Consider the following 27,421-nt stretch of genomic DNA (forward strand, 5'->3'; position numbering starts at 1 on the left):
TATCTAGTCGGGAGTGGTGCTGACTGAAAACAGATGATTTGGAGCGATTCGCGCGCCATATGTTGGTCATTCTAAGGACTTATTGAACTACCCTCGTAGCTTTGACTAGCTTTCCCAGAAGCCGGACTACTTTAATCAATTAAATAAATTCTGGAGAGTTGCAGGAGAGTGATTAAACTACTTTTAAACTGAACACTTACTTGAATTTACACTGCCGTTGTCACCGCCAGTTCGGGTAAGAGTATGGTTTTGTAAATTATCAGCTACTGTTTTGTATTTTGTACAATTTTTGGGCACGGCGTCGGCACATTTGTCGTGGCAAACGTGGCCACAGTCGACGCATCTTAATCCGGCTTTCACTGGACCCCACAAAACGCCAGAACATGCGTCGCAATGAGTCGGAGTCGCTGTGTCCAATCTTTCAAACCTATTTTTCAAAGCAAATATTAAGAAAAAAAAGGTTTCAGTACACGAGAAGGATTTAAACTATTTGGAATTGCATAAAATAAATTACCTGTGCGGATGAGCATAAACGGAGCTTTCATTTCCAGTCGTAGTTCCACCAGCGAGTTTTCCTCTCAAAAGTAGTTCCAGCGTCGAACGTTTGTGTATGAGCCTTCCGTGATGCCTAACCAAAGCCGTGCTGAAGGACGCGTGTCTCTGTAAGACGAAAGAAAATCCAAAATGAATTTCTCAAATCAAAAACCAACACTCTAAAACTTCTAAAAAAACTGCACGCGCAAAAACGCAATCTTCAGGGGGTCTAGCGAAATTTCTTTTTAAAATTCCTGGATTTCTTAGATCGAAATTAACGTTTTCTCGGCTTTTGTTCCTGTGGTATATTTGTTTTAATTCGTAAATTATTATTAGTTAAAAAAGTACCAAAAGATACTAGAAAAGTTGACCCATTTCATTAGTAACACAAGACCTACAAACTAAAATTTAAAACAAGACAAGACGAACGATTTTAAAATTTAAAATTATTACAATTTAGCTGTTTTAACTTCAGATCTTTGCAGAATGAAAAGGAAAATCAGCATAGTTTTGTTAAAAAACGATTATATTTGATTAAATATACAAAGTGGCCATTTAGATCAAAGAAACAAATTTCTGGTAATATCCCAGTTCGCAAACATTTTTCACGATCAATGAAATTAAGGAAATCGAACTGTTGAGCTAAAATTGTTTCCATTTGAAGTAATGAAAATTGAGCTGTAACTCATTTTAAGCTAGAAAAATAAAAAATTTAACGATTACCTTTTTAAAAAAGTTTAAAAATATAATAAAAAAATATAATAAAATATAAAATAAATAAATATATGATAATAAAAAATATAATATTATAAATAAATGTATAATAAAATATCTAAAAAAATATAATAAAAAACTTCTTTTAAAATGATTCGAATTTTTCCTAAAATGATGTAGAAGAATCCTGCAAAATTTAAACAATTTATTTAAAGTCTTCCAGATTCATTTTTAGCAATTTGGGAAATTTTTAAAAATCTTTTTTAATCTTGTCTTGAACATTAATTTTTCAAAACAAAAATTTTTTCCGATTTTCCTAGGATTCTTAAGAAAAAGTTTTTTATTCTTTTGTACCCTTTCACAATTCTTACAAAACTTCTAAATATTTTGTTTAAAATCTGCAAAAATCTACATTTTGTTTCAGATTAGACTGTGGGCTATTTGCGCATAAATTTCGGTACGAATAGTCGTACTTTGCCGCTATACGTAGACACTTCGTTTAAATTATTTCAAATTTGTAATTAATTTTAAATCTTTTCAGAACTTCTACATATCTCTCCAACGTATTGAAATTTTTCCTAAGGATAATAGGTGTTCAATATTTATTTGTACATCATATTTCAGCAATCTTACTTAAAAATTAAAATTCATGAAATATTACAATTAAAATTGTAACATTCAGAGTTTACTTTTCTTTTTTAGTTATGAAAAATTTAATTATGATTACTTATTTTAAATAAACAGTAAAATATTTCTAAATATTAAGCAATTGTTCTTTTTCTTAATTGAAAAAAATTCAAATTTTTTAATTTTCAAATTGTATATTGAAACAATATTTAAGATTTTATAAAAGCCTTTAATTATGAATACATTATTTTGAAGATATTTAAAAAATGAAAATAGTTTATAATAGTTTATAACATTTGTTTAACTACTAAACTTTCAAATTGAAACAGTTTGATTTTTAATTTTAAAATATGGAAATTCTTAAATTTGGAACTGATTCCAAATCGTTTTGTACAATCAATTATTCAGTTTATAATTTTTAAAATACTGCTTAATTTAAAAAATAATTCTAATTTATATTCACAGTTGATCAACTAAAAATGTTTTTATCGCAAATGGTAGGTTTTAACCGCTTCTAATTTGTCGCTTTTTTAAGTCTTTAAAATAACAGCATTTTTTAATTATTTCAATAAAAAATGTACGCTTAAAAATGATATCCGAAGTGCAGAATTTTTTAAGTGAAAGATTTTCCAATTACCCTGACAATTACGATAAAAGAATGCAAAAAGATAGCAATTCAACTAATTATTTAATAAACTATTAAAATCAAACTTTGACAGATTTTTTATCTACAAATTTGTCAAATTCCCGGTAAAAAAATTGATTCACTGTGATTTGCCGGTTTTTCCCGGCCTCATAAAATTCTCAGTTTCCCGGTCCAGCGGCCACCCTAAATATAAGTCCAAGAAAATTTTATTATTTACACTTTTTCGCAATATTTCTAAAAGAAAAGTAAAAAAATATTGCAACCTAATATCATACATTAGACCCAGATATGTTATATCTTTTACCTTACAATGAGCAGCAAAAAAAACGTTATTTGTTTTAGTATAAAAATTAGATAATTGATTCTTAAATCCTAAAAAAAAGTTCATTAAGGAATATTCTCTTTCGAAATATAAATTGTGTAAGCACACCGAAGATATTTGTGCTACGGTCACCGAATATCGGTGAACCTAAACTAGACACGGCCTTTAAAATAATGATCACTCAAAACGAAACATACTAAAAGTATACCAGAATATACAAAAAATTAATTAGAAAAAAGACTACCATATATTCGTTGAATAAAAATAGTATACAAATTACAAAGATGAACAATAGCATAAATATAAAATAAAATTAAAAGAAAATAACTTAATGGAAAAATTAATTTTTTCGACCTTTTTGAAATTAGAATTTTTTACCCTACAACTAACAATTTTATAACATGCTGGCAGCTGGAACGGAAAATGATCCTTTGAAATTTCATTATATAAATGCAATTTTTAATACATCATTCCAATTTCAACTTTTTTTTTATTCTTAAGTTCGATTCTTAACTTTTTTACTTATAGAATTATTCAGTTTACACTTTGCAATTATAAATCTACAAGTTTCAACATTTTTCATTTTAGTTCTTCGTGTTCTGTTCAAAATTAAATAATTAACAAATTTTAACGCCAACAATTAAGCTGTTTTAAATCGAAAGTCTTAGTAGTTAAACAAATTTAAAAATCTCATTGAAATTTCATATATTAAACATTTTTAAATGAATAGCATTATAATTAAACGCTTTTATTCAATTTCAAATCCCATGTTCAAATATTGTTTTAGTCTAAAATATTCAATTTTTAACCCATTGCAAATTAAAATTTTTTAAACAAACAAAGGACATTTTCTCAATATTTAGAAATATTTATCTGCTAATTTTAAATGAGCAATTAAAAATCAAAACTGCAAAACTAAACATTATGAAACTAAGTTGTTTGAAATAGAAAACCTTGACTCGTTACAATTTCAGTGATAAATAATAATAATTATTATCATTTTATTATTTTGGTCTGTTGTTTTCTCCTCAGCGCTCAACGAAATGAAGTTAGCTTGTGGTTGAGTGAAAATACCTAAAATTGCTCATTGAAAAAATATTTAATTTTAAACAGTCAATTAAAATTTTGTAATTTTTAAATGTTTGTAACATAAAATTACTACGAAATTATATTTTAACCCACAATCTTCCAAATTTTCAATTGATAAAAGTTTGAAATGTTTAATTTTCCAGTTTAATGTTTAATGATCGCGATTTTATTAGAAAAAAAATTTAAGAATGTTTTCCCAAATGCCGTGTTCATAAATCACAAACTTACCGACAAAAAGATGGCATAAATAAGGCAGAAAATAGCATGACAAATTTATTGCCTGCGCCATGTTTTGGTAAGTAAATTTCAAAGATTTCCCAGCTTCTAATATGTTCCCGAATTCCTGACATTTCCTCGTATTTTTCAAGGTGCACAAAATTCCCGGATTTCTGGGGTCGCTAGACACCCTGAGTCTTGAATCTAGAATATGCGAGGAATGTGCATTTCTAAAAATTGTGCATTCGTGATCGCAAGCAAATTCGTTGCTAAATTAATTTTGGTAAACTGTGCAGAATCGACACTTGTGCCGAAATATTTGTATCATATTATTTTTAAGCGCACCTTGTCGCAAACCTGCTGGATATCCATGCAGAAAGTTTTCGAAGCAACTTTACTGCACAATGTTCTCTGGCATTATATCAAACAAAATGATAAGAGTATCATCATTATATCTATCAATTTGCTGAATTTATGCAATTTTCGATTTAATAATTAAGAAACTTTTGTATTTCAGGGGAAAACATTTCTTTGCATGGAAATTTTTGAATATATATTAATTGGCTAACTGTTATTTTAAATAAGTATTACTATTTTTTCTATATATTATATTTTTATTTTAATATAGTGAAAAAGAATTGGCCAAGCTTACCGCGAGCGAGTCTGTGTTAGGCAGTTCGAGTTTGTCCCAAAGAACTTTCCACTTCTGGGGCAAGTGGCCTAGTTCTGTTTCTAGTTTGTGAATCTCTTCTAACAAGTGAGTAAATTGATCAGGTACCATTGAACTGATGCTGTCGTATCTAAAATTAAATAACATTTTTAGTTTTTTAAACATAATTTATAGTTTTGTTTCAATCTGAATTACTACTAGGATATAAATCAATAATATCAGGACTCACAGTCCTTATGAGATAAAATACAGGGACCAAAGGGTACTTACTTAGTCACACTAATAGTGTAAATTTTTCACGCTCAAAGCATAACAAGTGCAGAATACATTCATAAGATTTCAGAGCAATTCAAGTTAAATTAAAATTAATCGGAAAACATTTTTAAATAAAAAAATTCCATACTTTTCTGTGAAATTGGAAAGAATTGATGTTAATTTCAAGTAATTGAAAAGAATCTCGATGAAGTTCATAAAAGTTTAAGGTGGATTTTAAAAAGTTCAAATTAATTCAAAACAATTTTTAAAAATTTCAAAAAACTTCATTGAATTCACTAATTTTGAAATACGCTTAGAAATATCCAAGGGAATTAAAAAATACACAATGAAATGTCAAAGAATTCTATGTGAGATTAAAAAATTTCAGGATCAATTAAAAAAATTTTTTTAAGGCAAAGAAAACCCATTGAATTAAATTGAATTAAATTAATTCAGGAGACTTCAAGCGAATTAAATATTTTCAAGATAATTCCAAAGAATTAAAAAAATTGTAGGTTAGATTAATAAGAATTCAGACTGAATTTCAACAAATATTTTCAAAGCTCTTAAAATCTTAAAAAACTTACCAATTGATAATCAAAAAAGTGACTAATGACTGCGAATAAACTTAAAAGATTTCAAATGAATTGGAAATCATTTTAAAAATCGAAAAAATGCCATTGGTTTCAGTAAAATTTAAGTGAATTTGATGGAATTTAAGAAAAGTGCGAAGAATTCGATGAAATTCACTTTAAAAATCAAGCTGATTCAATAAAGTGAATTGAAAGAAATTTAAAAATATTTTAAAAACTCATTGAATTGAGTAAGTTTAGAATGAGTTAAAAAATTAATGAAAAAAAAAAAATTAAAAAGAATTTAATAAAATGCCTACGAATTTAAGGTGAGTTTGAAAGACATCAAGATGATTCAAACAAAAACTCTTTAAGGATCCACTAAATTGAGTACAATTTAGTGAATTTAGAAGACTTCAAAAGTATTGAAAGAATTCAGTGCGAATTCCAAATAAATTGCAAAAAATATTATTATATTATATAAATATATAAAATATTAATTATTATATTAATTATATTATAACATAAAGTCATTTCCCTTTCAGGATAATCCCTTAAAATCCCTTAAAATTCTTAAAACCCTTGGAAATCCCTTGAAATTATTTAAGTCTCTTGAAAATGTCTTGGAATCTTAAAATATCCGAAAGTATTTCAAATCCTTTGATATTTTTTGAAATCTCTTGAAACATTTTAAAGTCCTTGAAAACGCAAGCGAATTTTTTCACAATACCCTCAAATATTTCAAATCCTTTGAAGCCTCATTAAATTATTGAAATCAAACAATTCTAGGGAATCTTTTAATATGACGATAATATTTAAAATCCTTTAAAATCATTTGAATTACTTTACAAATTTTTAAATCTTTAAAAAATGCCAAGGTATTTCCAAAAATACCTTAAAATATTTCAAATCCTTTGATCATTTTATCAATTGCTCCTTAGGATCAATGAAATAAAAACTATTTAAAAATCCGTTGAATTAAGTAGAATTGAGTTTAGAAAAGTTCAAAATAATTACAAAGAATTTTAAAAGTTCAGGATAAATTAATAAGAGTTCAGGGTGAATTAACAAAAAAATAATAATTTCGAATCTTTGAAAAACTACAAAATACGTCACTTCTCGTAAATAAATTCTTTGAAATCCATTATAATATTATAAAATCTCGTGAAAATTTATGATAATATTTCCTGAAATCCTCGAAAATGTAGTAAAATACATTGATAGCTATAAAATCCCTTAAAATCATTGAAATGATAGGACATGTTATAAAATCCTGTGAAATCTTTTAAAATATCTTAAAATATTATAGATTCTGTAAAAACGTTCCAAATCTTCCGAAATCCTAGAAAATTCTTTATTCTAAGTTATTGTAATCGCTTTAAAATCCCTTCAACTTATTGAAATTAATAAAAAAAAATTCTAAGAATCTTTTAAGATTCCCTGAAATATGTTAAACTATTTGAAATCATCTTGTGAATAAATTCATTCAAATCCACTAAAATATTATAAAATTAACCTTTGCTTGCCACCGCGAGGTAAAAAGAATATCCCAGGCCTAAATTTCCATATGTTTAAGTATCTAAATTCAATCAAAGTCTATAAATAATAAATAATAATTATGATTTATTTGACTAAAAATAGGTAGTTGATTTCTTCACAAAATTTCTCCTGTCATTTCTCAGAATAAATATACTTTTGTCGGTAGTAAATTAACTACTATTATTTTTCTTATACTAATAAACCAGGTGAGGGCTCAGCTAAAATTTTAGCTCATTCTAACGTGGGAAAAAGAAATTATGAATTTTTTTGTAAAAATAGTGATTTTTGCACTTTTTTTACTTTAGCATTTTTCATTGGTATATTTAAATTAATTTTTGGCTGTATAAAGTACACTATCTTTTAAAGCAAGCTTTCAATATGTTCTGAAAAAATGTCAAGTCAAAATATTCAGTAATTTATTTTTTAAAACAGTTTTTGTCTTAAAAGTTTTAAAAGTTACCTAAAATCTTGAAAATCCTTTCAAATTGTTGAAATCGATTAAAAATGTATTCGAATCTTTAAAAATACGTTGAAATATTTCAAAATAATTAAAGAAACTTCAGAAATATGTTCTGATTTAAAAAGTAATTAACCCATGAGTTAATTCATTGAAAGGAAAGTGTCACAGGTTACCATAGAGACCAATTTTAAAAAATATGGTACTTTAGGGTCAATAAGGGACATAAGGACCTGCGTTTGATTCCTCTAATGTACAAGTAAAACTAACCCTTGTGTTACGATCTTCCGATTGCTCTTCACAATCCCATCAGCAGCCTCAGCCTCTTCTTCCTGTTGCGAGTCCTGCTGAAGAATCTCCATATCATAAGCGGGCCCATGCGCCAATTCTTCCTCGAGGTAATAATTCCAGATATCCAAACTCGGCAAATGCGAAACAGGTCTCAACACCGGATGCTCCGTGTTTGGCGTGTATAGAAAGTTGTAAAACAGGGGACACCGCGCATGCTGTTTCTCAATATAATCAAATATACTCTGTCCCAAGTTGCATCCCATACTCGTTCCCGCCAATCTCCCACCAGGATAGACTGTCTCGTCATCACTTCCAGTATCAACACCCTTATGATGACTCGTGAGCGATCCTCTCTTATCCTCAACAGCAGTAATTCCACACTCTACCCGATCAAACTCGCAGTCTAGTAGGAAAGTTCTAAACCTACAAGACACTGAATGATACGCCAAGAACTTGAGATAATACTCGTTGAACTCAAAGGCCAAGGGGAACTGCCTCTGAATCTGGTGCACAATATCCAGAAACTGAAGGAAAGTTGGCGTGAAATTTGTCGTCTGTGAATTCGTAGCGAGGTTGCTCCTGTGACCAAACCTGTGACCAAATCCTAGCCACTCTTTTTCAATTAAGGTCCTGAATCCATCTATCGTCCTATAATGTGGATCCAGGCAAACCTGAGCGATCGAGCACACGGTAGCTGTTGTGTCCCAACCGTCTTCCAGACAGACCGCCACCGAGGAACCCTGAACGTCCATTAAATCGATGACAGCTCCAGCAAGTTGCATCAAACTCTGAAGCTGCTGTAACCACTCGGAACTCTCGATCAGTTTGTAGAAACTCTGATCAGGCTCCATATTCGGAGAGCTCGGCACACAGGCCCTCATCAGCTTCTTGAATGCAGCTTTCGTATGTCTCACGTCGAAAAACTCGACCGGAATGAAATCCGTCTTCGGTGCCGATTCCGCCTTGACGCCCTTCATGTAGGACTTTTCACCCAGAATGTACAATGCAGCTCGTTGGAAAGTGTGGACGCATTCAGTTCCACTGTCAGAGTCCGCGGAGTGTCGAATCGTGCCGCGTTGATTCGAGGATGACAAGGAAGCTTGTGAGCTGTGTCTTTTGTCCTTCAACGATCCCCAGCGTCCGAAATTCTTTGGTCCTTTTCCCCCCGACGAACCCAGATTGCCCATGGCTTTATTGAAGGGATTTCGTCGAGACTGTTCCGGAGTTGCGTTCCGGTCTTCGGCAGCTAAAAGTAGAGAATCTATGCTAAGAGAGCTATCCGACATTCCCCAAGCTGATCCCTGTCTCAGAATCGAGAGAGGAGTTGCAGCCACTAGTGCCATTATGTATTTCTCCTGTTCCAGGGAAGACGTACTTTCTGAGGAGGTAGTTTTCAGGTTTCCAGAAGAGGCTGGATGTGCTTTGAGCATTCCCATGACACCCTTGCCATGATATCCAGCTCCTCTGATGAGGAGGGACTTTTTAGTTGGATGTCTCCAGGTTACAACAGGGATTCTGCTGTGTCTGTATAATCTACAAAATCTACGGATACTGTCATCCGTCACGGAGGTAGGAACTATTAGTAGTGCCGGATAGCTTCTGCACATCATGTAGGCACAGTTTGCAGAACTCAGGCGGAAAGGTTCGTTGCGTCGGTTGTTTTGCGGCCCGTTCGAACAGAGGCCTAAACGATACCAATCCCTGACATAACTCCGTTCTGATAGTCGTTCCAGAGTCTTCGCATCAGTCAAAGGTTGCGGCACCGGCATCCCCGGCATCTCAAATTCGTCAACGCTCAGATCATCGTCATGACTCAGGTCGTTGTTTTCAGTCAGTGGAAGACTCATTCTACCGGGGGATGTCATGTACTTATTGCTACTAGTGAGATTCATGTTTGGCAGAACGTACTTCTGCCGCTTTGATGACTGTTTGGGTTTGAAACCCGCCTTCCTCGCAGTTTTCAGAAGCGTCTTCTTCGCGAATCCCTTCAGCGTGGCGTTCTTCTCCTTCCCCTTGTTATGAGTCGTCGGAGTGACTAGTACCTGCCCGTTGAATGCAAAATGATGAAATATGTGTGGAGGATTACGTGCCTTGTGTACGAGCTTGCGAAGCGTTTCTATGTTCTCGGGCGTGACTTCCTCGTCGAAGGCTAGCTTTATCAGCTGGAAAGTGCACGAGCGCAACTGCAAACCTTCCTGAAGGCACTGATCCAAGTGCGCAAGATGTTGAACTGACACGCGCTTCTCCTTGGTTAAGGAAGTAACAGGAAAGGCGCGAACTACCATCTGCTCGCAGGCGAACGGATCGCAGGGAATTCCCTTGAAAACAATTCTGTAATTCGTGAGGAAAATAGCTCCCTCGGCGGGCAGAAGCGGTGGTGTTTTTGGAAGACCTGCGGAACCTTCTTCTCTTCCGTCTGGGAGTAAATGAACACGCAGACCGTCCATGATGACCTCCTCTCCCGGGAGCATATTTGGCGTAAGAATCTTCGGTTTCTTAATGGGCGGAAGTCGCTTGCTTTCCCGGTGCACAGCTTCCAAGGTCTCGATGTGCATATGGACGACACCTGGTACCATCTGATGGAGACACCTCACGTGCTCAGTGCTCACACCGCCTTCGGTGCAAACGCGATCCACGAAACGAGAAACCATTCGGATAACTGCAGTACCAGTTTCTCCGGGATCGGTTTCCTCGAAGCCAGATTCTGCATCGCCACTATCGCTTGCTACGCTATTAGTGATACTATTACTGGCTCTTTCATCATCATAAACGTGATTCTGTCGATGAGTCTTGGCACCAATATCAAGTGGAACTAGTAAATAAACCATTCTGTTTGCATAATGAATTGCTTGGCTGTACAATGTGCTTTCTTCACTCGCGATAAGTTCTTTCTGCTTTTCGGAATTAATCGTCGGCCAAATTCTCATCTGCTCGGCAGCAATTTCCAGCGCCGATGGTTCCTGAACTCGATAAACAGAAGAGCGATCTCTAAATGGAAAGTCTTTGTTATCTCGCGGACTAATTGGACTCAGAATGCTCTCGTTCGCCTGTCGAGGTATCGTGTTTTCACAAGGAAGGTATAATCGTTTGATGTCTTTTTGAACGTCCAGATAAAAAGCATCTTCCCAGAACTGTGGATTTTGCCAAACCCCATGTTCCTGGATGCAGGTATAAGCGAATTGAATCACGCCAGTGCAAAGTTTTCGACAAAATGCGGTTGCTAGCGGAAGAAGCGCTGCTGCGACTCCATGTTCGTCCATAGACGAATCATCCTGCAACGCACAATTCATTAATCTCACAACTAGATCAAATTGCTGATGTTCAAGCATTGCCTTGTTGCCCACAACGTGCTGAGATAATTCCATACAGAGAGCCAATCGAGCCGCTTTGCTTTTTAGAGCCCGAAGAACAGCAGGGAATGTTTTTCGCGCATCAGAAATTTTATTCTCAAATATACAGTTGATACAGTTTCGGAGAACCTCAAGTCTTCGAGCAGAGTTACTAACTAAATGCCTAGGATCGTGGACGATAGATATGTGTGGTCCCATGGGTACAATTCGCGGCTGAATTGGTCTCAAAGATGACAACCTGACTTTGAGATTGCTCTTCGCCAACCCCTCGTCAATGATTGCCTGCACATTCTCAGGGTTTATCCTCGGCAACATTGGTTGGTGGATCCTCGCGAAAGCTCCTTCGGGTGGCTTCAAAATTTTCTGCACGTAGGGCTGGGGATTTGGATACTCGTTCGTGTAGAGCTGCTGTGCCAATTCTTGAATGTGGGTTAGGATTAACCTCTCATCTTGGGCTTCTTGCTTCATGTAGTCGCTCAGGTTGCTGTAGAGTTCATCCCACACGTCGCAAGGTCTCCAGGGCGGTCCTCGTTCAGCGATGAAGGAGGTGAAGAACATGCAGTCCAAGACTCTCGTTGTAAAATCGCAGTCTGTTAGGCCTCGTTCTCCCAAAAATGCTGCTTTGTGGAAGGTGATCACAGGCTTCGGATGGATCCTGATCAAAGTTAGGCAACTGCGATAGCCTTGCAAAAGTTGGGCGAAGGCTCGCATGAAAATTGCACGAAGTTCCTTGTCTAGCATCGGAGGATGCGGTGCTCTTGTTGCTAAGGGAGGAAATGCGTAATCTGCACAGGCCAATTCTGGTTGCAGAACGAGAGACAAGGCGTCCTGAGTTTGAGAGAGAAGTGGTTCTGGAAGAAGCGAAAGCGAGACTCCATCTGGAACCATTATCGATCCTCCGTCTAAATCGGCGACTATGACATCCATCTGAAAAAAAATTAATCGATTGAAAAGTCGTAAGGGGCCGTTCTTAAATTACCTAAAAGCTCAGGAGAGGGGGATAATTTGTTACGAGTTTTTATGGTAGGGGGGTCCTTCGCTTATGTACGTAATTTTTGTTAATTCACAAAAACTTTATTCTGAAGATTATCTTTTAAGTTATACATTTTATTATTTAGTTGGAGATTTAACAATTTTCTTGAAAAAACATTCTTTTTGGTTGCAAATTAAAATGTTTTGTTAAAAAGTCTTCTTTTTGGGTTAAAAATGCAGCTCTTTTCGTAGAACATTAAACTGCTATTTAAAATTTATATTTTGTTGCTGATAAGTCAACTGCAATCTTTTTTGGATGAAAAATATTTTTCTGAAAATTAGCCTTTTTGATTTAAAATTCCATCTTTTTCAGTATAAAAATGAAAATTCAAATCTTTTTTTTGTTGTTGAAAATTTGTCTTTTTCATTTTTAATTTACCCTATTTTAGTACAACTTTCATTTTTCTTAGACAAAAATGCAAATTTTGTGTTGTAAATTTAACAATCTTGTTAAAAAGTCATACTTTTTGGTTAAAAATTCGATTATTTAGCAGAAAATTAACTTATTATTTACAATTATTATTTAGGTGTTGGAAAGTGAACTGAAATCTTCTTTGGATAAAAATTTAACCATTTTTTATGTTTTTTTAATTTATCAGTTTAGAAGAAATTTCATCTTTCTTGATTAAAAATGCAGGTTTTCGGTTGAAAATTCAAACTCTTTTTTGAAAGTCTGTATTTGTTATCTTAAAATTCACTGCTTTCGCAGAAACTTGATCTTGTTTGGATGAAAATGCAACTGTTTGGTTAAAAATTAAAAAATTTTGTTGAAAATTTAATTATTTCGTAGAAAATTAACTTTTTGTTAGAATTTAATATTTTTGTGTTGAAAAAAGAATTAAAATATTTTCTGGATGAAAATTAAAGTTAAAAAAAATATTTTAAATAAAAATTCATCTCTTTGAAAAGAAACTTGATCTTTTTTGGATAAAAATGCTTCTGTTTGGTTGAAAATTAAACCATTTTGTTTAAAATTTAAGTATTTCGTAGAAAACTTACTTTTCGCTTAAAATTTATATTTTGATGTTAAAAAATGAACTGAATTTTCAACAAAATAGTTCAATCTTGAATCAATAAAATAAATTTGCAACAAAGTAGTTCTCAACCAAAAAAGTAAACATTGAACTTTTAACTAAAAACAATAAATTTTCCGTCATGAATAGAAAAGGTAAATGTTTAGTTAATAAAATTAATTTTCATCAAAATAGTTAAATCTTGAACCAATATAATAAATGTTCAACTTTCAATCAAGTATTTCAATTGTCTACCAAGGAAGATGATGTTTTAAGAAAATAGTTGCATTTTCAATAAAATAGTCGATTTTTGAACTAAAAGAGATGAATTTTGAAATAAAAATATAACGGTAGGATTTTCAATGAAAAAGAATTTACTTTCAACCAAAAAGGACGACTTTTCTACCAAAAGATGAATTTTAAATCCAAAATCAGAGATTTTCTATAAAAAAGAAAAAGGATTCTTAACGAAATAATGAAGTTTTCCATGAAATAGTAGAACTTTTTATCAAAAGACATGAATTCTGAACCCATGCTATAATAGAAAACTTTTTAAATAAAAAGAATTAACTCTTAACCAAGAAAGATGAGCTTTTAAACAAAAAGACAGATTTTCAACAAAATAACTCAATCTTGATCCAATAAAATAACTTTTCAACAAAGTAGATGAATTTCCAACCAAAAATAGATGACTTCTTAACAAAAAGAGTAATCATTGAACTTCCAAATAAAAACGATCAATTATTCGTCAAGAATAGAATAGGTAAATCTTTAGTTAATATAAATAATTTTCAAAAACAATAAAAAACTAATTTTCAAAAAATAGTTAATTCTTTAACCAATCAAATGAATTTTTAACTTTCAACCAAGTAGTTTAATTTTCTACCAAAAAGATGTTTTAAGAAAATAGTTGCAAACAATGGTTTTTCTACCAAAAGCTCAATTTTCAAGCCAAAATTATTAGTAAATAATTATATAAATTTATGTTACATATGTAATTATTATGTTAAATATCTAAAAAAAAGTTTCAGTTATGAAATATAAAGGCAATTTAGTATTTGAACGAACCATCAGGAAGAAACATTAACTTTAAAATCTTAAATATAAAATGCTCTTCAATTTTTTAACGAAGATAGTTGGTTACACTAAGAAAAATAGTACTAGCACATTTTTTTGAAGAATGAGACGATATTAACTAGCCACCCTGTTCCGTCCCTCGGAAAAGAGGTTAAAATAAGGTTTAAAGTTTCCTATTATTTTATTTTTTCTATATATTGTTGCCACAAAACAATAGATGGAAACTATTCAGAAATAAAAATTACGGGAAATTATGGTGAATTTCCCGAAAAAGGCATATAGAATATGTATTCTTAAAATTTGACTTCGTAAAATTGTAATAGGTTCAAATTGCCTTTCGACAGAAAAGTTCAAGAAAGTTGTATATATTAAATGTCGGTATATAGACTGTAGGTTGTAGAATAAAAAAAAGTAGGAATTGAAAACCAAATTTTATTACTTCTTCAAATGATAAAAATTAAAGTTCAAGCCTTAAGAATATTCATTATTGTTGGCAATCTGGAAAATGTTCTATTAGGCAATACATCACGAAAAAAATATAATTTGCTGTAATTAAGGTTATAACCTCAATTGCCGGCGACTTTTGTTATAATACTTTTCGATAATAAGTGATTTTAAGTAGTTTCATATCAAATAAATTTATATCAAAGAGACTTTAAAGGCTTTAAAAAAGACTTTAAGTGATTTTAGGGTTACTGAAGAGATTTTTAACGATTTCAAAAAATTTGAAAGGATTTAAAAATAATACAGAAAAATTGAACGACTTTGAAGGAATTTTAAAGATCTTTTTAAGAATACAAAAAGGTTTAAGGATTTGCAAGAGATTTAATCAAATTTCAAGGCAGATTAGGTGATTTCAAAGAATGTCAAGCGAGTTACTGAAAAGTTCATTAAAAAGATTTTAATGAATTTGAAAGGATTTCAAGGGATGTATTTTTTTTATATTTTAAGGAATTTAGGAAAACTCAAAGGATTTTAATTAACTGTAGTGAAGTTCGAAAATTGTAAATTATTTTAAAGAAGTTGAAGGAATTTCAAAAAAAAAAAAAAACTTAAAGAATTTCTGAAAATTCAAGTGATTTTAAGGAATTACTATAGGGACTTGACGAGATTTCATGATTTTTTTAGGGATTTAAAAATAATTCAAAAAAAAATTAAAGATTTTAATAAATTTTAAGAGACTTCAAGGGATAAAAAAAATTCAATAATTTAAGGATTTTCAAGAGATTTAAAGGAGTCTACAAAAAATTTAAGGATTTTGATAGATTTTAATTAATTTTAGTCAATTTTGACATTTTTAAAATGTTGTCAAAGAAGTTGAATGGAGTTCAAAAAAATGCGGTGGACTTTAAGGATTTTTAAGAACTCAAGTGATTTTAAGGAATTACTAGGGAGTTGGCGGAATCTTAACGTTTATTTTAAAAAAATGTAAGAATAATCCAAAAATAGTTCAAAAAGATTTAAAGATTTACAAGAGATTTTATAAGATTTTACGACAGTTTTAGTGATTTTAAAGAAAGTGGAGCGAGTTATTGAAAAGTTATTAAAACAGATGTAATTAATTTTAGGAGATTTCAAGGAATTCAGAGAAATTTATTGATTCAGGGATTTTCAAGAGATTTTAATGAGCCTAAGAAAATTTAAAGGATTTTGTATATAAAAGATTTGAATTAATTTTAGTCAATTTTACAATATTTTAAATGATTTCAAAGAAGTTGAATTTAAGAAAGTTTAAAGGATTTTAAGAGATTTGAATTAATTTAAGTCAATTTCGAGAAACTTTGAAAGATTTTAAATGATTGAAAGAAGATGAAGGGGTTTTAAACAAATTCGGAAAAGTTTAAGGATTATCAAGAAATCTCACAGGATATCTGAGAGTGCAAGTGATTTTAAGGAATAACTAGGTTCTTGACGGGATTTTAAAGTTTATTTTTAAAGGATTAAAAAATATTTCTATAAGTTTTAGTGACTTTAAAGAATGTTAAGCAATTAATTAAAAAGTTATTTGAAAATATTTTAAGTTATTTCCGAAAATTTAAAGATTTTAAGGCTTATCAAGCGACATAAAGAAATTTAAGAATATTTTTTAAATTTTACGTGATTAAAATTAATTTTAAGCAATTTCGAGATACTTCGAAAGATTTTAAATTATTACAAATAATTTGAAAGGATTAAAAAAACAGTCGGAGAAGTTTAAGGATTTCCTGATCATTTTTGTTTCCTCAAAGTGCAAAAATAATATGTTGACATCTTTGAAAAACACACTTTAACGAACTACCGAAATTCAAAATTTTTGACCGCCAACTATCCCAAAAATGCAACCTAACCTGAATCACGGCACATTATATTTTTTCTTGATGGATTGTCCAAATCGCACACTTCCCCAATTGTTAACAATAATTAAAGAAATGGCTTTTCTATCTGAGAAGCAAAGCCATATCACGATTTCACACTTACTTTCGTCTACAAAAATTAATTTTAGTCAAACTCCTATCTAATCAATGCTTTGTAGTCCAACAAGTGGTATAGCCTTATAGATTTCGACGTTACCGACCGAGTATGACGTAATGTTAGAATACTCAATCAGCAGAAAATGCTGAGACGTTTAACAACATTTTCTAAGCTACTGTTAGTTAGAGGGTTAAGGACAGTTGAAAAGGTTAAGATTTAGTGTTTTTAACAACAAAATAAATCGTTTACTAATACCTTACTAATTCCCTTTCCTCGGAAGAAACTCCCCTTTTTTACGCAAAAATTGAACTACTGAACCGCTCAGATCCTTGCAATTCTAATCATCTTAAAATGAAAAGAATTTCAAATCCAGGAGATACTCACAAGTTCAGCGACTTCGTGTTTTAGAGAACTATGGACGCCCATGATGAAGGTGGTTGGTGTGTTCAGATATTCGACGAGAGGCGCAGGCAAGAGTGGAATGTACACAAGGCTGTATCGAAAAGGATACATTAAAGCTGTGAGCGCTCGGCAACCTTCCGTCAATCGTGAGTAGCTAGCCGAATGGAAGAGAATTTTGTGTTCTGTCATGACAGCACAGAACAGTACGAGAACATTCCGAATACCTGTCGAAACCATTAATTAAACAATTTATTTTTTATGTTACATTTTTTAATTTTAAAAAATTACAGTCCTCGGACTCATTTCAGGAATAAGAAATGGTGTAAATAGTGTCAAAAATTTGACAAAATAGGGTTATCAAATTTTTAAAGTATCAAATTTATTTGTAGTCTGAATTTAAAAGTGCCCACTGGAAAATTAACTTGATTTTTTAAGCAAAATTTCGATTTTCCTAACCTAGTATTGTTAAAGTATTAAAAAATAACATATCCATGTTTATTTAGAATGTTATTTGTTTGGCTATATATAATCATGATTCCCTATTCATTTATCACAGACTTCTCAGCGTTTTTTCGGTTTCCCTTCTTTTCCTCCCTTTCTACTTGAATGCGAACTGTATTAATAGAACCCAATAAGAAAATCGAACTATTTTTAGTTGAAAGTTCAATCTTTTCGGTTGAAAAGTCTACTATTAAATTTTTTGTTAAGAATTCAATAATTTTGTTAAAAAATCCTATGTTTAGCTTAAAAATTCAATAATTTGTTTGTATTTTCTTTCTTTCTCTTAAATGAAAATTTAATTACTCCATTTTTATTAAAATTTATCTTTTTTAGTTAAAAATTCAAATGTTTGGTTAAAAACAGTTTAGAGACGAAAAAAATGTGTACTAAAAATTCCTCAAATAAAATTTGGTCTAACATCACATTCACTCTTCAAACAATTATTTAGTTGAAAAATTATGTAATTTGTTGAAAATTCGTCTTTTTTGGTAAAAAATTATTCTTTCCGGTTGAAAATTCTACTATTAAATTTTTGATTAAGAATTCATCTTTTTTATTAATTGTATTATTGGGTTGAAAATTGAATTATTTCGTTAAAAATTCCATAATTTTGTTCAAAAGTCATACTTCTTGATTAAAAATTCAATAGCATTGTTGCAATTTCATATTTTTAGTTTCAAGATTCAACAACTTATTTGCATTTTTTCTTTATCAACTAACAAGTTTTTTTGGTTGAAAATTCAACTATTTGGTTAAAAATGAATCTGTTTTTTATTTTATTTTAAGTTATTTTTTTTACATATTTAGTTTTAGTTGTTGGTTAAAAATTCAGCTGATTAGTTGAAAATTAACTTTTTGTTGAAAAATCAACTGTTTTGCAGAAAAATAGTTTTTTTTTGGTGTTGAAAATTCAACAAATTGGTAGAAAAATTAAATATTTGGTACAAACTTTAACTGGTTTATAGAAAATTCCTTTTTTTAAAATGAAAATTCAATTTCTGAAATGAAAATCTAATTAATCCATTTTTTATTAAAAATTGATCTTTTTTAGTTGAAAATTCAACTGTTTGGTTAAATAAAATTTAGAGACAAAAAATATGTACTAAAATTCCCTGAAATAAAATTTGGTCTAACATCACATTCACTCTACAAACAATTATTTAGTTGAAAAATTATGTAATTTGTTGAAAATTTCATCTGTTTCGTAAAAAATAATTTTATTTTTGGGTTGAAAATTCTACTGTTCAATATTTGGTAAAGAATTCATCTTTTCTATTAATTTTATTATTTGATCAAAATCGTTTAAAATTTCCAATAATTTTTTTAAAAAGTCATACTTCTTGATTGAACATTCAACATTTCTATTGAAAATTCCCATTTCTAGCTTAAAGATTCACAATTTTCTTTTTCTTTTTTTGTAAAAAAGTTAACTGATTTGCTGAAAATTAACTTTTTTGTTGAAAATTCATATTCTCGGATTAAGAATTCAAATTTTTTGCTGAAAATTCGTCTTTCTGGGTTGAAAATTTGGTATAAAACTTAAATGTTCGGTACAGACTTAAAGTGGTTTTTAGACAATTCTTTTTTTAAATTGAAAATTAGTTCTCTTAAAAGACAATTTTACTACACCTTTTTTTTATTAAAAACTTATCTTTTTTAGTTCAAAAATTCAACTATTTATTTAAACAAAGTTAAAACAGGTAAAAAATTATTCTTCTTGGTGGAAAACTCGTCTTTTCTGATAGAAAATTAATCTTCCATGTTGAAAATTCATCTTTTTGGTTCAATTAAATTGTTAAAAAAAAAATGAAAATCTTTTCTTAGTTAAGAATATCATCCATTACATTTTTTGTTGGAATTCATTTTTTTCCGTTGAAAATTTATAAAGACTTACAATACGCACTTCAAAATTTCAAAAAAAAAACTTTACGTAATTTTTGCACCGCCCTTCATCAGTAGTAAAGAAACAGCGAGGGGTTAGCGGACAATTGTGAGAAAATAATGTGATGAGTTCGAGGCCTGTAGTTAAATTGGGGAGAGAGATATTAGTAAAGGAAAAAGATTAATTCACCTAATTGTTGGAATAGTAAATTGACGCTGGTGTGGGTTATCGGCAGGGAGGGACTGATTGGTGGTTGTAATGCTTGCCGATCTCCAGCACCTATGCTAAATCGAACTTGTGGACCACCTGCTGGTGGAACCTGGATGCATCCCAATATGTTTCCCACTAAAGTCTCGAGAGGAATCCCTAAATTTTCTACGTAGACGGTGTAAATGATTCCAAGACAATTCTGCATACACATACACATAAATAGATTTCAATTTTTGAGTATAAAATGGATGGAATTTGATCAGAGTGGATTTCGAAACTTACCCGAAAAGTTTCAATGTAATCAAGTGTGGAAACGAGCACCAGACATTTTGGGGCATACATGATGCTATGATGTGAGACGGCAGGTATCGCTTTAACCAGAGCACGATTGTCCCCATCGACGGGATCCTCTTCTTCGTCTACAGGTTTGCTGGGTGTTATAGACACCGTTTCGTTGAAACACATACACGCACAATAGTGGGAATTTCCGTCTACATCGGTTAGAATGGAGACGAAAAATCGAGGCTCCTGCCTTTCGGTGGACAAAGCCCATCCTTGCGGTTGACAAAACTAAAAAGGCGATTAAAAATTGTAGTGCAATATGCAAAATTAATATTAGGTAAAAAAAATTCTAGAAGCCTAATATATATATACCAGTTCTATGCCTTCAATGAATGGCGTATCAGGCCAGTCCTTCTCTGGAAACCTTTGCAGTACAACACCACATCTAATTCCACCTCCTGGAATTAGTTATTGCTGTTGTTGTATTAGTTCATTACGGCTGAGTCAATCAGTAATAGATGTGACACGTTTTCTCAAGAAATACGTACATAGCTTTGTATTATTTTTTAATAATAGCTTTCATCAAATCCAATTTTGTTATAAAAATGTATTCATAACTTCTCATTAATTTTGAATCATTGGAAATAAAAATATTTAATGGGATATTATTGAAATTTAAGTTGATCATTTGTTGGATTAGATTTGAAATTCAAAGTAGTTTTTTTATTCTATTTTCTAACGAGTTTAAGTACTAGATGATCAGATGAGATAAAGTACGTTATGACAAATAAAAAACATGCGTTCTTAATATATCCCTATCCTTGTCCGTAATGAATTAAGAAAGAACCTTGAGTTTCCAAATCAATCAAATTTATTTGACGTCATCATTGTTGCTGAATAAATATTCTCGAATTTGAATAGCTTATTCAGAAAATTTATGAATATAATTTCTTTGTGAAACAATGATCATTTTCTTTGGTCCCTATAAAAGAAATTAAAAATAATAGTAATTTCGAAAACCACTAAGATATTAAAATTAATTAATTTTAAACTTAATTTAAAACAATTTAATTTTTAAAGGTTTCTAACTTCAAATTTTGTTTTCATTTCAAATGCTTTTGATCAAATTGAGTTTTGATGTTATGTTATTGGTCAGTGTAGTGAGACAGTTTTTTTCTCGGTGAAATAACGGTTGTTTATCTACCTAGTCTAAACCAAAATGGATTTTATCTTAAGCTGTGAAAAAATTCGATTAAAATTTGTTCAAACTTAAACATGAGATTTGTAAATAGTTAAATTTTTAAACGTTTTTAATTCTCCATTTATTATTCATATTAACGGAAGGATTCTAGATGTCTATCAAATTTAACGTCCGGGTTCTTGTGATATGATGTGTGTGTGTGTGTGTTAGGGCATTAGGAAATGACGTTACTTTTTTATTTGGAAAAAATGGGGGTCTCAAATCGTATCTTATCAATCATGTATATTTAGAACGACTTCGAATGTAAAATGGCTCATTCAAGGTCTGTAATTTCAATTTGCATTTGAAGGGTTTTATCTAAAAAGAAAAAAGTGAACCAATTCCGAGTAAATCAGGGTGGCCTTTTTTAATTAAAGAACAAAAGTTTCCGGATCACAAACACTTTTCACGATCAATGAAAGTAAAAAATTCAAACTATTAAAGCTAAATATTATTTCACTTGTAGTAATAAAAACTGAACTAAAAATTAAAGTATACAAGTGGAACCCTTGAATTCGATACATGTAAAATCGAAGTTTAAAAACTTTTTATTGAAAAAATGTACTAGAACGCTCGATAAATCTTCCTTAAAATCTTCCATATTTTTTTTTTTACAATTTTGAAGATCTTTTGCAATCTTTTTGAATATTCTCTTAAAATTAATTTTTCAAATAAAAATTCATTTCTAATTTTCCTAGGAATTAAGACATTTTTAAAATTATTTTTAAACCCATTCAAAATTCTCAAAAAGATTCTCAATTTTTTTGGAAATCTGCAAAACTGTACATTTTCTTTTAAATTATTTGAGATGATTTCAAGTTTTATGTTAGTTAACAGTTTTTTAAATATCTCTTCAAAATACTCGAATTTTTCCTAAATTAATAAGTGTCCAATTGTTATTTATATATCAAAATCTAACAGTTTCACTTACAAAAGAAATGTTTTTTTAATGATAAATTTCAATTTTAATGGGTTAAATAGTAATTCTAATTAGACATTGTAAGTTGAATAATATTATAATTAAAAAAGTTAACAATTTAAAATTTTAAAAAAGTTGAAATCGAAAGATTATTTTAAATTGGATTAAATCATCATCTGATATGTGATTACTATTGTATTTGAAGTGATTGACTAGATTTGTCTTGTAAAAATTTGTACACTTCCCAGTAAAAAAAAAATAAATTTACTGCCTGTTTTGAAAATCTGCTTTTGGTACTGATGAAAAATCGAATTTTCCAATTTTTTACCAAAAATAAAATTTGCTACCGAAATATGGAGATTTTCTGCTGAGAAAATAAAAATTTAATAATAATAATAATAATAATAATAATAATAATGATAAGTTTGACGTTATCGCACTGTCACAGACAATTCTTAGTTGAAAGACTGTAAAAATAAGCATGTTATATTTTTTGTTCAGAAAACAATAATAATTTCAAGAAAAATCGATGCTCAAGGGGCTAAAATTATTGCTACATTAAAATTTTAATTAAACTTCAAATTTAACAAAATGAGTATTGTTTTAAAAATGGCAATTTAAACAAATACGTTTCTCATAAAGTTTATTTAATTTTTAAAGGACTTCATTGATTGATTCATTTGTAATCCCATGATTCTTGATTAGTTTTTTGTCGTTTCTTATAATAAACAAAGATTGAAAAAAATGAATCCTTTTTTTTATAAAGGAATAAACTAAGTATACTTTTATTTTAAATAATTGCAATGGAAATGGGAAAAAATGTGCACATATCATAATTTTCATTACAACTTTCATAACTGAATTATGCTATATCATTAAAGCGTATATTGTGTAAATACAGTTATTAACAGCGTACTATATTGTAGAAACGAGACACATAAAGGCTATATTAGATCAGTTGATGACATTCAAAATATCAATATAGCCCCTTTGTTCAATAAATCGTGACGCCAAAAATTCGGAATGCAACAATCCATTTGAAACACATCAATCATAAAATACGTGATAAGTAGAAAATTCAATTTTCTGCTGCTAATAACTATGACAGCCCATACGCAAAATAAAAATCGAATAAAGTTCCAATCAATATGGAGGTATATAGACAGACTTTTTAAATCTTGACAGCTAGAGCTTATTATTCGAACCTTCAAATCATCCAAATATAAATATAAAACTCCCCTAATGAAAGATGTGACGACTGTCATTAAATTGAACATCATCCAGATCATCCATATCAATTAAAATTGAGGTTATATCTCTCGAAATGAGGTCAGGAGGGCAATCATTCGGAGTATTTGAGTTCGAGGGTAGCCATAAATTCTAACCTAACTTCTAGACCTAATCGAGATCTGCAGTAATAAAAAAAATAAGAAAATACAAAAATGGACCTTTTGCACTTACTCTCTTTTTCGTGATGGTAGCCGACGACTATGAAGTAGTCGGCTAACCGAGACATCTCGGTATATTCGTGGGGCTGAGTGGAGGTGGTAGCGCTCAACATCCCACGTAGAGTACGGAGCCTTTGATTTCATGGACGAGGTGCTGCAGAGCAGAAAATTCACCGCTTTTTGGCGGTGTCTTATCTCGATAAACGTCAATGGTCTAATGCTAATTAGATTGACGTGCATCGAGCCAGGGATCACATTGTCAGACTATCTGGAACACTTTGCACAACATGATTCACTCCTCGAGGTAAAGAGACAACGAAACCAATCAAACAACGCGTAATTGACCCCGGAGAAGACTTCCCAGTCGATGATCCTCGGCTTGTTTACGATGTTTACGATCCGATTTTTTTACAAAAGCAATCTCCTCGTTGACGTGTAGGTCTCGAATAACCGCGGAACGGCCACCTCACAGTCACTGTTTTCACTCTATTGTCAAGATTTATTTCGTCAGAAGAGACAAAACTACGGAACATAATTTACACTGCGTATTTTCATTTTATAAGCCACAATACGATGCCACACCCTGAAGCTTTAATCCATAACCTTCCAAACTAAAGCGCCACATGAAGTTTCGGTTGAACGAAAACCCACACCACAAACCACGAACAGTGATGGCACTGCTGGTTCCGCCATACTTCTCCTTCCCCCTCCACTAGATTTCTAATTTTTTCCTAATTATCCTCCAGTAGTAATTACGGGAATCATGTTTTTTTCCTATAGAGCTACCTTCTTGAAAAAGTCTAAGCAAAAAAGACGATTTCTCGTTTTGTAGGGATTTTCAGGGCCGTACTTTGAAGGGCCCCTCTCCATTGAATAAAAATAGAAAAAATCAACCGCCCCTGCATTGAAAATCAAAAGTACGTAAGGCTGAGATAATAATTCTAATTTTAACTATGCTTCCTGTAGATTCAATCTGATAATTTTGCCTATTCTGCGTTGTTGCTAGGCTCGACTTGAGTTCAGAGAAATAATCATTTTGCAGTGATGCTGCATGATTAGAGTAAGTGAAAAATAATGTTTGTACTCTTTTTGGGATAATCAAAAATATTTTTCTACTATTGTTAATATTGGGACTTAGGTTAAAAATGGGGCCCAGGGGCCTATAATCTCTTAGTGATTACGTTACTGACACCTGTTACTATACGAATGTAAAAATCTCAAGATTGTATCCTAGACTCATTTCCGTTAATTCGAAGAATGTATCAAAAGTATTTAAGATTTTGTTAACTTCATGCAAGAAAATATCATTTTGAAGAATGTTTTCTGTGGATTGACAAATATCTATATAATAAAACACTTAATACCTTAAATAAGCCTAATTTTTCAACTCTATATTTAAAGTATTTTTCTAATTTTTCTAGATTCGAGAACATTAATGAGTAAGGTTTGCCTTTTCTGAATATGCATTCTGCAATCAACAACTTTAAACTTGAAGAACATTTGCGCAGGAGCAGCGCACTACAACTTTAGTCAAGTTATCTAACTTTTTAAATTTAAATATCGCCGCGAAGTACTAAAGAGTGTATCCTTAAAAAATATATATTACACTCGAAATACGTTAATTGTCTCATTAATTACAGAAAAGAATATATTTTCACGGCTTAAAGGGAAAACATTGTTTAATCAAATGAAAATGGTTAAATAATTACCAAATATCCTTAAAAAATATATAATTTTCAACATTTGTTAATTGGGTCACCAATTCCAGAAAATAATAACTTTTTAAGATTTCAAGGAGAAAGAACTGTTTAAACAAATAAAAATTATATTAATAATTACATACCAAATATGTTAAATAAGAAGTACTACTCTTAATATTCATCTATTTTCAATCATTTATCCCGAAAGATAGTAAAGATTCAAAATTATTTTAAAATATTTGGATACCCTTCACTTATCGAATAAAAATTATTATTTGTGTTACAAAATTTTTGTTTAAATAACGTCTTTGGTATGAATTCGATAGAAAACTGCTATTTTTCATTTTTGGGGCATTTTCCGGGAACAACGAAAGGGAATTTAAGGAACAAGGTTAAAATGTATTGAGGTTTATTTTTCCTTAAGAGATGACTATACTTTAATTCACAAAAAGTTTATAACAAGTGTCCCCGGGCCGAAACTCTTATAGTTTCGGTTGGGACATGTATCTGTCCGCCTGTCCGTCGATCGTATGTTTTCCAATATTTAAAAAAAAACGATATAACAATTTTGTTCACAATTAGAACCCCATGTTAATTTAAAGAGTCCGAGAGCACGGGTTAATGTTAAAAAAAGGAAAAAATACGAATTTTCTTTTCCCGGAAAATGAACAACTGGGGGGGGGGGGGTCGATCACCAAAAATCGAAAGTCAAATTTTTGTACAACTCTAGGGTGCGTTCACTAGGTTGGTCCATATTGATACCAGTAAAAAATCGACGCTCGATGTTTTCTAGATTTTCAATTTATTCTTTTTCAGGAAAAAGAAATTTTGTGACTAAATATTTTGGGAATAATTACCACCCAATAACTTTTAATTTTGACAACCCAATCCGCTTATGACGAGTTTCCAAGTATTCTTTTTATAATTTCGAATTATTTAAATAATTATCATTTGGTAAAACAATTATTATTTATCTTAACAATATTCCCCTGTATATCTTGGATTATTTTTCGGGATAAATGATATAAAGTTTATGGATGTCAAGAGTAGTATTTCTTGTTATTTTTTTCCAGATATTTGCTAATAATTTAAATAATTAATAATTAATCACTCTCGCATTTTCACATGAAAGGTGTGCGTGATATATATTCTTGCTTAAATCTTTTTCTTACGCCATTTCTAACGATATTCATTAACACTCTTGAAAATAAGAATTGCACTGACTCGAATGAGGTGTGATGATGACTGATGAAAGATCACTCAGAACAAGTCACCGAATACCTTTATTCCAAAGCCACCTGTCTCAAATATCCAGTGGGGTGAATTCTAAGGCGATGATAAAACAGGTATATCAAGGGTCTAGACCATTAACGAGCCCTCTGAAAACCTAATATTATCCAAAATGCGTTTGAAAAATTATTTATGTTCAACGAATACGATCTGAAAAAAACAACTATCTATAAGGAACTACTAACAACAAGTATTACTGCATCTCACAAAACCATTCAACATAATTCTTTGAGTTAGAACTGGTGATCTACTATTCTAGATTTGACGATAGATTAAACAGGAAGTAAAAATATTCAAAGTTTTATTAAAGGGTTTCGATTTTATAAATTGTTCTTAAAAATATAAATTTAAGTGGTTTAATAACAAATTTGAGAAAATGGTATAAACTCATTTTTGATTATATTTTATTAATTTAAGGGCCCAAACCTCGGCCCAAACTACTTTATTACAACTTGTTGCATACGAGAGAATATGAATTGTAAGGCCCAATATTGAAAAGTATGACTGTAAGTAATTAAATGGGATATAATAATCGCATTTTTTCGTTAAAAAATAATTTAACAGGAAATTCGATTTAAAAACATGGCCAAATATATATATATATACAGTCTGTCAAGTTAAAGCGTGGGTGGCTTTACTCGCAGTCGGTAAGGTGTATCGACATGACTTTGGTGTCAAAATATTAAGAAGAG

At 30.8% G+C, this 27,421-nt stretch overlaps 1 protein-coding gene across 1 annotated transcript in view; it reads right to left on the bottom strand.

The window, feature by feature from the left end:
• The window catches only part of LOC117168723 (myotubularin-related protein 13), a 30,967-nt gene extending 6,553 nt beyond the window's left edge, over positions 1-24,414 (bottom strand). The window contains exons 1-9 of the mRNA XM_033354446.1: positions 23,753-24,414; positions 20,505-20,590; positions 20,133-20,420; positions 19,830-20,049; positions 17,240-17,481; positions 7,912-12,209; positions 4,801-4,948; positions 515-660; positions 201-427 (exon numbers count right to left, since the gene is read on the bottom strand). Of these exons, the coding sequence (XP_033210337.1) occupies positions 201-427; positions 515-660; positions 4,801-4,948; positions 7,912-12,209; positions 17,240-17,481; positions 19,830-20,049; positions 20,133-20,420; positions 20,505-20,590; positions 23,753-23,852 (5,755 nt within the window). The 5' untranslated portion in view covers positions 23,853-24,414. The remainder of the gene's footprint in view (positions 1-200; positions 428-514; positions 661-4,800; positions 4,949-7,911; positions 12,210-17,239; positions 17,482-19,829; positions 20,050-20,132; positions 20,421-20,504; positions 20,591-23,752) is intronic.
• Positions 24,415-27,421: the final 3,007 nt, after the last annotated feature.

The sequence above is a fragment of the Belonocnema kinseyi genome, chromosome 3 (assembly GCF_010883055.1).
Source record: "Belonocnema kinseyi isolate 2016_QV_RU_SX_M_011 chromosome 3, B_treatae_v1, whole genome shotgun sequence".
NCBI classification, from domain to species: Eukaryota; Metazoa; Arthropoda; class Insecta; order Hymenoptera; family Cynipidae; genus Belonocnema; species Belonocnema kinseyi.